Here is an 11,946-nt window from a genome sequence, read left to right on the forward strand (position 1 = left end):
CAGAGATGCAGACACTGATTCAAAATGAACAGGTGTCCTCTTAGCCATTGACCTCTGCTTCGGTCCTTTGAGTTCAAAACAGAACCTTTTGTGAAATGTATTGTTTTGCTCCATAGTCTGTGCCAGACGCTGTCATAGTCTCTTTGCAGTTGTCCAATACTGAAATTGTCATAACTCTAGGAAGCTACTATTATCATCCCCCTCATTTCCATTTTACAGCCAAGAAAACTGAAGTACAGGGAGACGCAGTAACTTACCTGAGATCGTGTAGCTAACAATGGCAGCTCTCAGGTTTAAAGCTCAGATCTGTAGCGCTCCGAATCCAGGGTCTTCTTCATTGTACTCACTGTCTCATTTATGTCTCTTTACCTATCTATGTCCTAACTCAATTTCTCTTCCTCCTTTCTTTGGCCCCTTCTCCTGCAGGCCCGTGACCAAGGTGTAAGACTAAGAGGGGGAGTCATGCTTCACACGGCCTTATCATGTTGGCAGCCATTCCTGGGTCTGGCTGTGGTCTTAATCTTCATGGGATCCACCATTGGCTGCCCTGCTCGCTGCGAGTGCTCAGCCCAGAACAAATCTGTTAGCTGCCACCGAAGGAGACTGATCGCCATCCCAGAGGGCATTCCCATCGAGACCAAAATCTTGGACCTCAGCAAGAACAGGCTGAAAAGTGTCAACCCTGAAGAATTCATCTCATACCCTCTGCTGGAGGAGATAGACCTGAGTGACAACATCATCGCCAATGTGGAGCCAGGAGCATTTAACAACCTCTTCAACCTGCGTTCCCTCCGCCTGAAGGGCAATCGCCTGAAGTTGGTCCCTCTGGGGGTCTTCACGGGCCTCGCCAACCTCACCAAGCTTGACATTAGTGAAAATAAGATTGTCATTTTACTGGACTACATGTTCCAGGATTTGCATAACCTGAAGTCTCTAGAAGTGGGGGATAATGATTTGGTTTATATATCACATAGGGCCTTCAGTGGGCTGCTTAGCTTGGAGCAGCTCACCCTGGAGAAATGCAACCTAACAGCGGTACCAACAGAAGCCCTCTCCCATCTCCGCAGCCTCATCAGCCTGCATCTGAAGCATCTCAATATCAACAACATGCCCGTGTATGCCTTTAAAAGACTGTTCCACCTGAAACATCTAGAGATTGACTATTGGCCCTTACTGGATATGATGCCTGCCAATAGCCTCTATGGTCTCAACCTCACATCCCTCTCAATCACGAACACCAACCTGTCCGTGGTACCCTTCCTTGCCTTTAAACACCTGGTCTATCTGACCCACCTTAACCTCTCCTACAATCCCATCAGCACTATCGAAGCAGGCATGTTCTCGGACCTGATCCGCCTTCAGGAGCTTCACATAGTGGGGGCCCAGCTCCGCACCATTGAGCCTCACTCCTTCCAAGGGCTCCGCTTCCTTCGTGTGCTCAATGTGTCTCAGAACCTACTGGAAACTTTGGAAGAGAATGTCTTCTCCTCCCCTAGGGCTTTGGAGGTCCTGAGCATTAATAACAACCCACTGGCCTGTGACTGCCGCCTTCTCTGGATCCTGCAGCGTCACCCCACCCTGCAGTTCGGTGGCCAGCAGCCCATGTGTGCTGGCCCAGACACCATTCGTGAGAGGTCATTCAAGGATTTCCATAGCACTGCCCTTTCTTTTTACTTTACCTGCAAAAAACCCAAAATCCGTGAAAAGAAGTTGCAGCATCTGCTAGTGGATGAGGGGCAGACGGTCCAGCTAGAATGCAATGCTGATGGAGACCCACAGCCTGTGATTTCCTGGGTGACACCTCGAAGGCGTTTCATCACCGCCAAGTCCAATGGAAGAGCCACTGTGTTGGGCGATGGCACCTTGGAAATCCGTTTTGCCCAGGATCAAGACAGCGGGATGTATGTTTGCATCGCTAGCAACGCCGCTGGGAATGACACCTACACAGCCTCCTTAACTGTGAAAGGATTCACTTCAGACCGCTTCCTTTATGCAAACAGGACCCCTATGTACATGACCGACTCCAATGACACCGTTTCCAATGGCACCAATGCCAATACTTTTTCCCTGGACCTTAAAACAATACTGGTGTCTACAGCCATGGGCTGTTTCACATTCCTGGGAGTGGTTTTATTTTGTTTTCTCCTCCTTTTTGTGTGGAGCCGTGGGAAAGGCAAACACAAAAACAGCATTGACCTTGAGTATGTACCCCGAAAAAACAATGGTGCTGTTGTGGAAGGGGAGGTGGCTGGACCCAGGAGGTTCAACATGAAAATGATTTGAGGGTCGACCACTCCAGCTATGGTTTCCGTGTCATTGTTGGTAACCAGTTAAGACAGCCTGGCACAGTAAAGCACTAGGTTAAAAGGCAGCTTAGTGCCGCTGCCCCTGTGTCAAAGCAGGGTCCGTGGAAGCAGGAGGACTTCTGATGGAGACTCGCCGCCTCAAGGCAGGCATGTGTCAGAGCCCTTCACACAGTGGGATACTAATTGTTTGCATTGCAAATATTGGCATTCTGGGGATCTCAGTAATGAACCTGACCTTTGGCTTATGCTCATGGACAGTTATTCAACATTTTCTACCACTGCAAAAACAAAAGAATAAATAAAAAGGAACAACCTACAATGTAGGATTTACATATTAAAAAGACACATTTGTCCAAAACATACTCTACAGAAAAATTTGTATCTCTGATTCTCATTTGTTAAAGCCTTGCATCATACCGTATTGTTGGTTCAACACCACAAAGAAATCAATATATTCTTTACTCTTTTTTTTTTGAAACATATATGCTGTATATGTTTTAAAGCAATATGAATGAGAGGTTGTGCTTTTAGTTACTCACCACTATCGATCCAAGTGTGATTTCACCTTCCTTTACATAGAGATAACCCTGAGACTAGATCCCTGGAGTTATGGGCGGATATATGTTGAAAGATGTGTTTGTCTGACGTAGGATGCCAAGAAATAGGACCCAAGGCAAAAATGCTCAATTCTGTTAACTTCTGTTACTATAAATAAAGGCATGTGCCTAGTTTTGATACAGAATGGAATATTTTTTATACTTGTGATATCACACTGGACCAGTTTACTGTTACAAAGTCCTTGGTTTCTCCAGAAGGTGGTGTGCCACTGTTTATACCTGTAAAATGCAAGGTAGGTGTTAATAATGAAAATTATTCATTTAACCACAACTTGATTTTACTTTCATCGATTGCTACTAATGCGTTAATAGAAAATGGAAGAGGATGTGCTTGTTATATGTACTCATAGGGCACTATTCAGCTCGTAGCTAAGATCAACTGTTCAGATGTTTAAAAGCTCTCTGGATAAGGAGGAGTTCTTCTCAGATTCCAGCACAAACCAGGGTGATCCATGCATTACACGATCCATGCAACTAAGGATCTGTTTAAAATATGATAGCTGTCTGAAGGCTAGATTGCTTCCAGTCTAAGGAATCATCTAGCTACTGCAACTCTGCTGTTGTCTATTCAAATACTTTAAACACAGTATTATCTTTTTTTTTCCCGGACCGGGGCACGAACCCGTGTCCCCTGCATCGGCAGGCGGACTCTCAACCACTGCGCCACCAGGGAAGCCCCACAGTATTATCTTAAATGGACAACTTCAGGGTTTCTCCCTGCTTCCTCTCCAAATAGATACTGATTTTTATTTTGAAAATTGTCTGGTGTAGACAACAAGAATCTGTCTTGTTTTTAAAGAAGTGGCGAAAAACAAGGTAGATTAAGCAGCACTTACTGATTTTTTTTTTTTCTCTCCACTGAGGAAAAACTACGATTTACCCCTATAAGTAGGTTAAATCGTGCTGACACTTTCACCCCTCTGAATGAAGGCTGTTTATCCAATTCAGTTTGTGTTACTGATTGGTACTCAAAGTTAAAATATTATAGTTTAAAAACAATGGCGTCATGCCATTACCACCAGTGACCTGGTTCAAATGAGACATAATTCCATTTGGCTAAAGGTTGAGTCAGTGGTTTTCAAAGCATATACAGTTGACCCTTGAACTTGGGAGTTAGGGATGATGATGCTCTGCACAGTTGAAAATCTTCATATAACTTAGCCCTGTGTATCCACAATTCCACATCCATGGATTCAACCAACCTCAGATCGCATAGTACTTACAGTATTTACTGTTGAAAAGAATTTGTGTATAAGTGGACCTGCACAGTTCAAACCCATGTTGTTCAAGGTCAACTATATTTATGTGATCTGAGAAAGCACTGAATATATAGAGTGTATTCATGACATATGATATATGTAATTAGCATAGAACAGATAGATATCTACACTTTTCACACTTTGAGAGAGACCTAAGAAAGAGCACCCTTTTGGACAGCATGTAAGCTGGAGTAGAAGGTCTCTGGGGTTTGTTTCTTGACATATCAGACTGGAGGTTTGACGTTCAAAAAGCTGGCTTTTTTGAGTATTTGAAATTTTGAGTAACTTCAATAAAATTAAATTGACCCCAATAAAAAAGTGACAGGTCCAGAAATTGTTTGCCAACTGGATAGCAACATGGTTAAGCCCATTTCTCCCTTAATAAAGGGTGGAAAATGAGATAGAAAGATTGAAGAATTGCCTGCTTGAATCATTTTTCATTTGACTTTCCTGATGATTATCATACATCACTTAGAAATTCATTTCCCTCTCATGGCAATTAACTACCTTATTTATATCTAACAATACAAATCAAGATCTTACAAATTCTATCAGAATTCCAACTTGTGTGCAAATGGAATGGAGTCTTTCAAACTTGAGAATGAACAAAGTTAGAGAGTCTTCCAAAAGTTAGTGGAGAGTACTTTGCATGGAGTAAGTACTTAACTAATTGGCCAACAAAAAGAGAGAGAGAAACATTTAGCAGTTAGTAAAAGGGCTTTATAATTCTAACTGCTATTTTCTGTCAAAATAAAAGTTGACCAAAAAGCTTAGTCAAATGAAATTGGATTAAAGTTAACTCATCCGTGAAAAGATTTAGTTGTTATTCCACAGGAAGAAAAGAGATTGCACTCTCTCAGGGGTTTCCATACTCTGATCCCTGGAACACTAGTTATTTAAGACATTAATAAGCATTCTTCCCAAAAAAGAGTCCCATAGACTAATAAGTTGGGAAAATGGTGCATTCTGTAACCACCTCGTGGAGGTTCAATATCTATTTGAGCCTAATAAATCCTCTGAAAAGTCCAATAAACAAGAATCCTGTTTAATTTTGTTTACCTTGGGGTTTCTCTAACTTATCTGAGCATGAAGCGCTTCTTTTCATGATGCAACTGTTAAACATCTTGAAAAACTAGAGTTCCACAGAACCCAGTTTGGTCAATATTGCACTAAAATAGTACTCTCCCGAATTATTCCTAAACCCAATGTTTCCAAGAAGAGTAAAATTACTATTTGAATTGGGCTCCAATAGATTACAAAAAAAAAAAGAAATATGCCACCTGGATAAGTGATCTGATCATAAAAATGTACTGGCCAGATAGTTCTAGGAGAATCTGTGACTTTCTGTCTGAAGCATCATAGTAAAGGATTTATAGGTAACTGAATGGCCACTTAATTTTCTACATTCTCACTATCTGTTCAGATCTTGGGTTCCTTTTTATAACTGCAAAGCTCTGATCTTGGGTTCCGTTGACTAGAATCTTGGGGCTCTAGGATTGAATTTCACAAAGGGAATTTTTCCTTATGGCCTCAGTTTACCTCTTTGTCAGGTCCAACTAGACTGTGGTAACCAACAGCAGTTTAGATCAGCAAGTGGGCCAAATTTTCCCCTGAGTAGTCATCTCAGGGTCATCATCTTCCCAGAGTATTTGTTCAAACTGTCCTAAGAAGAAATACAGTTGTTTGGCTCAGCATTTAACTCTGGGTTGACCAGTTCTGTGTGCATATTAAGCATCTTCAGAGAAGATTTTATACTTCCTAGGCATTAAATTTCTAGAAGAAAAATTCCCCGACTAGAGCCCTAATGGCCAGAGAATTGATCCATGCCCCCAAATGTCTGAAATACATGTTATTAGAGTATGATAACTCACCAAACGATTTTGGCCTAACGTGTTCCTGGCAAGGGATTTCTACTTTTTCAGGTTCTCATGTTACTTACTTTTTTTTCATTTTCATTGCATTTATAATTATGAGCTTCTCAGATATTCTCAAAGTTTGAAAATGTAAACCAAGAATTGCCAAGACTTGTATTTCCTAGTCCCAGAGGACGTTTTCAGAGCTCTGGTTCTGCTCAAGTTCCTCAGAACTTTTGCTTATCACCAACAACTCCCCGGTAGTATAAAGGCATTCAGGATTTGCTCTAAAGTGTTCAAGGTGGATTCTTTTTCCATTGCTCTGTCAAATATTCTGTTCTCTTCAGTTCTCAGAGGAGTCCAGAAATTACAGTCTTCCAGGACTTTTTCAAAAAAGAATTATTTAAATCTCACCTGCATTTAAGCCTGACCTTTGTCATTTTCCATGACTCAAGCGGGAACAAATATGTTTATATATTATAAGGTACAAAAGAGAGGATGTGATCTTGGAGAAGAAAAATTGAGTTGAGCCCCATGTAGATTAACTTACCCTTCCAGGGTCTCTCTTTATCTCCACATCAAGACATTTGTTTTAACTTCAGGGACTGTGCTCAGAAGTTGTTCAACACCACAGAATATGTCTTGAGGCTTTCTAGGAAAGAAAAAAAATACACATCATTTTCAACTTAGAAGGCTAAGACCTGACCAAAAAAATATGAGAAGTTTAAAGAAGGGTTGGAAGGAGACGTTTGAATCCATTTTAATCCTATTTCCTTTATTACTATTTTTTATAGTTATCTTCTAACTGAAGAAACATCAGAGGTTATACTCTTCTTTAACTTTCATCAGTGTCTTTTTTGTCCCTATTACCTATGTCCTGGTCACACCTATATAGCTCACATAAGCCATTCCAAATGGATTTTATGCCATGTGAACCTAGTAACAAAGCATGTGAGGCCAAAGCTATTCATTCTACTTAGTATTTAGGTAAAGATTTATCCCCTTTATTCCTGGGGTTAAAGTCCTAGAAACATTTCCCATTAGACTAATATCAGTACACGAGGTGCCTGGTGATTTCCATTGACTTTCCACCATTGGCTTTGAGAGCCCCATCCTTTCTTCTAAAATCCTTGCTCTCTTCTGATTGAGGACGTTCTGGAGTTATCCTTGCCCTCGTGTGTGGAAAGCCTTGAGGAATGAATCATTACCTGACTTGTTGATTTTAGAGTTGCGTGTTAGGCAGCAGAGTGTGCTTGCTGGTACTTTGGCAAACATTTGACATGAATCTCTGTTACTCTTCCCTTAACTCCTCCAAAAGCCGTTCCAAAGAGAGCCTTCTCAGTCTCACTCCAGCAAAAGTCCTGCTACAGGGAAAGGACAGCTTCACAGTCTAAGTCAATAAGATCAAAATGAGAGCTGATTTGCCATGATATTTAGCTAAGAAGTTACCTAACAAAAAATGGGTTTAGCAGCCATAGGCCTAGACTTGCAAGATTTAGCCAAGTAAACCATGCTTTAAATCAACAATGAATGACAGGTTTTCGAATCTGAAGTTGGCTTTTCTGTTTTGGTAGCAGTAAATGTAGCTCTGCATATTTTCTCAAAAATGTTAGAGAATGGAAACTGCTTACCTGTTGTGAGCTTCTCAACAGATTGTCTAGGATAAAATGTTTGCAGCAAAAAAAAAAAAAAAAAGACATAATTAAGAAGTTTGTAAAAGCTTTGTTTTTCTAAAACAGGCCTGAACTGAAGCTGATGTTCCTCTTTCAAAATATAGGAATCTGATCAAGACAAGCTTGCAAGTACCCAGACTGCCCTTCTCCAGTTGGCCAAAGTCTTTAATACCTCTTCTCCCCTCCCCTTGCCCCTCTCCCTGGAGAACATTCTGAATAGGAAGGAGGAAAAGATCAGGGGCTACTAACTCCCCTGAGACAGCTCACAGAGAGAGGAAAGCTTTCGTACCCCCCCCATTCCTGCCTTCTTTCCTGATACTACAATTGAAATGATCCCTCATTCTCCAGTTCTGCCTTACCCACCACTGTCACCCCCCAGCTGCTGTCATACCTCATCAGTGAATGCTCTCCCCAGGGAAAAGTCTCCTCTCATTAGTACTCAGAAATTCTTGGGCAATTGTTAAACTGGAAATTGCTTTTTTTAAAAAGCCCTCCAGCCTATCTCACATAACACTTTAAAAGTTAAGACTTACCATTCACATAATCACAAGCTGACAGCAATCTGCAGGTTGAGTGATTCTGATTTTTTTTCTCTCTCTTTTCTAGAAGCAGGTGGGTTGATATAATGCCAGCCTTAAATAGAAGCTTTATTTATAGCCTTAGCAGAATGAGCAAAGAGCTGGCATAATCAAGAGAGTACTGCATATTTTAAGGAAGGCTTTGCCTTTAATATGCAAAATAGCCATTAGAAGATAACAAAAATGCAAATTCACATTCTCCTAAATTGGTTAACTGTATTAATTCCAATAAAGTTCAAAAGATAACTTTCCATACTACAAATGGGTCAGAGTCAAAGATGCTGGGTCCATTCTACAAGGACAAACAAAAAACAAAAACCCAGACATTTGGTTGCCATGTTAACTTCCTTCATTTTCTTGAAAACTTCCTATTCTAAATTGCTTTAATATTTTTAATCTCCACTACAATGAAATCAATGTAATCTGTAATACCATGTAATCAACAAATGAAGACTAAGCAGGGGGATAATTGAGACTTGCAAAAAGAATTCAATCTTTACAACAGTGTGTGTCCAGCAACACACTGAGTCATATACATATCTATGTGATGGCAAGAGAGAGGAACTGAGTCATGAACAAACTTTTTAGAGGCTCTTTGGAAGGAAACATGCTCTTTTCTTCCCCAGTTATAAAATCAGGTGTACCACACATACATGTGTGTTGCTTTGATATGCAAGTCAGTTGTCTTCTTACGTTTTATCCTTTTCCATATGGTATGAAATGCCCCCAAATAATCAGTTTAAAAGCTATTGTTTATATATACATATATAAATATGAGGGGGAGGGTGACTGGATTTTTTTTTAAGTGTATAAAATGTAACTGTTTTTAAAGTTGATAAGCTTGAGCAGGAGAAAAAAAAACAACAACAGAACTGTGTGTCTGTGTTTTTCTTTAATGTCTTATCAAAGTCTTATTCTGGGACCATCCCATTACTGGAAGCTACTGACCAACAACCTAGAAAACTTTTTTTTTAAATGCCTGATAGCTTGTTTTTGTTCTCAAAAAAAATTAGTGCTAATGACAAAAGTATCTTGATTTAGGTTTATGCCTCATTGACTATATTGATTTATTGTGGGCATGTTTTATTTTTAACATGTAAAAATAAGTTAACTTATTTTATTAACATGTAAAGTAAGTTAAGAACACATGTTTTCTTTATTGATGTAAAGGGCTTAAGTATCTGACATCTCAGTTAAATCCATTTGGGTACTATTAAGAAATGAAATGTAATAAAAGACAATTGGAGTCATCTGTCAGAAAATATTTCCTTATTGAGAGAGGTAGGTTATATGAGCCTTACCGGGAATATGAGGTTGCATAAATGTCTTTAACATTGTCATTAGAACAGATAATCTACAGATAATTCCAGTCAGAGAAGCAGCAGGCCCAGGGCAATCTGATTCTACTGCTGGGGTGAATGGAAACCACTCAGAAGGGAATCAGAGGCCAGGTTTTCAGGTTCATTGTAAGCAAAATTCCAAGGGGCCATGACTTGAGCCGCTGAATATTCCAAATTTAGGTCATATCAACCGCACTAGAAATATAGTCTACCTTACTGAAGATAAATCCTGTATCACTTGCAAAATCATCTCATCCATTTGAGTTGGTTACAAAAGCAAGTAATGGCCATGACTTTAGATAGGAAATACATTTGATCAAGAACTGCAGGGTTCAGCAAGCCGTACACACAACATCATCATCTAGTCACCTTCCCTGAGTTAGCTTTCACTCAGCCAACTATCTACGATCGAGACATCGTGGAAGATAAGGCGCAAAATATTAAAAAGAGAAAAATCTTTTCTCTCGTCTTCAGGCAAATTGGTAACAAAGGAAAGAAGACTGTCTAGTGTAAAAGAGGAAAAGAACTGAAAATGTAAAAACTGCCCTTTGTGCACTCTTTCTTCTGAGAGCAAAGGTGCTCTCTCCTCGCCTTTGGTGCTTAAGGGAACAGGCTTTAGGGAGGTGTGCTCAGGGAGCGTCATCCTGTGGTTTCATCTTCACCCCCTAGAGCTTGTTAGATGCCTTCCAGTGAAGAGAGAGTAAGTGGAGGAAGCAGAAACCTGGCAGGAATGGGACCTGGAAGCCGTACTGCTAAATACAAGAAAGTCCAAGATTCACCTCCAGGCAGCAGCAGATACTCAAACTCTGAGGCTGCTAGCAAGAAATTCACAAAAGGCCGCCTCGCTATTCTTTAATTGCAGAATGAAGAGCTTACCACCAGAAAGGCGCTTCCTCCTCCTGAAAGATTTGTTGGTACTGCCAAAGCTGCGTAACTAAGAGTCACAGCTCTGACAGTGGGCTTTCCTTTTATACCACTAAACTAGCATGACCAAAACGGAGAAAGATCTTCCATGAATATAGTTTTGAGTATGTTGGGAATACATCTTTACCAACTAATACATCACAAGTTAGGTTGTCCAGTAACCTGTTCCCTGATCAAGTTATTCCCTGATCAGGGAAAAGATAGCCCCAATATTTCAGGACTTTTTCTTAAATAAGGATAAGAGGAAAGAAGACAATATAATGAAGTTTAAATGAGAGCCAAATGTACCCTTAGCAGTCTGGCTTCTGGCTCTGTCCTTATGAGGACATTCTGACCTTGTGTTGCTTCATAAATTTCAAGCTTCATAAATGCTTCAAGCCCATCAGAGTTTTGAGTTTCTGAGTTGGGGGGATATTTGTTGGTCTTTTTCTCCCTCTCATTTTCCTTAGTCATGGGCATCCTGCTCCAGCTGTTAATGTTTCTGTGTCATTTGAGACAGTCTAAATAAAAGTTATGAGTTCCTACATACTCCCGTTAAGGCAGATAAGTATATTATAGAACCCAATATTCTTTTCATAATTACCTCATTGTCAGACCTAAAACCCAGGATGTGAAGACTAATGTGGAATAAGGCCAAGTTGAGGAAAAAACTGAGAAACCTTAATGGGATTCCTGAGGGGAAATTCACCTAGGAATTCTGCCACTGATGGATGGAAAAATGTGAAAACACTGGCTTGTAGGGCTTGTCACTCGGTGCCTTTCATCAACTCTTATAAACAACTAAATGCAAAAATTATGACCCTCTATAAAAACTTTGGATTGAAAGGAAAACTCTTGTTATAGCTCTACAGGCATTGTTTCATTCCATAATTCTCTGAACTGGGTAAATCAGAATGTCAGAACATGTCAATAAGTCTCTCTATATAGTACATGTAGTTTAATGCCAGACACACACACACACACACACACACACACACACACACAATTACTAAGAACTACCAGGAGAAAGATAAGGAAAAAGAAAAGGCAGATGGAAAATATCTGGTTTATCTGAGGATTCTCACAATTCTGTTTGCCTCTAATAAAGAAAACTAAGAACAGAACTCAGTCACTAAGAAAATAGGGTCTGAAAGATGAAAACCCACGGAAAGTCTCTGTGAGAAACAACATACTACTACATAGGTTACATCTTTACTTGAAAGACCTATATCTTAAACATTATTGCAAAAGTTAGTTGTATATTGAATATATATTGAATATATTGAATAATTTTGTTCACTGTCATATTGGAAGATAAATCTATTTAGCAGATCCTCCTCATTTATATAAGCCTTTTCTAATGACAGCATCACTCCTCATATTCTTAAGCACAAGAAATCAAGCATGCTGGTACCAT

General features: G+C 40.0%; 1 protein-coding gene across 1 annotated transcript; it reads left to right on the forward strand.

The window, feature by feature from the left end:
- Positions 1 to 462: 462 nt before the first annotated feature.
- Positions 463 to 2,283, forward strand: LINGO2 (leucine rich repeat and Ig domain containing 2). Its single transcript, XM_004320061.4, has one exon. The coding sequence runs from the start codon at positions 463 to 465 to the stop codon at positions 2,281 to 2,283; it is 1,821 nt and encodes a 606-aa protein (XP_004320109.1).
- Positions 2,284 to 11,946: the final 9,663 nt, after the last annotated feature.

Source organism: Tursiops truncatus, chromosome 6, assembly GCF_011762595.2.
Source record: "Tursiops truncatus isolate mTurTru1 chromosome 6, mTurTru1.mat.Y, whole genome shotgun sequence".
Classification (NCBI taxonomy): Eukaryota; Metazoa; Chordata; class Mammalia; order Artiodactyla; family Delphinidae; genus Tursiops; species Tursiops truncatus.

What these genes read in the sequence shown, in the direction of transcription:
- LINGO2 (XM_004320061.4), top strand. Translation starts at nt 463, where the DNA reads ATGCTTCACACGGCCTTATCATGTTGGCAGCCATTCCTGGGTCTGGCT.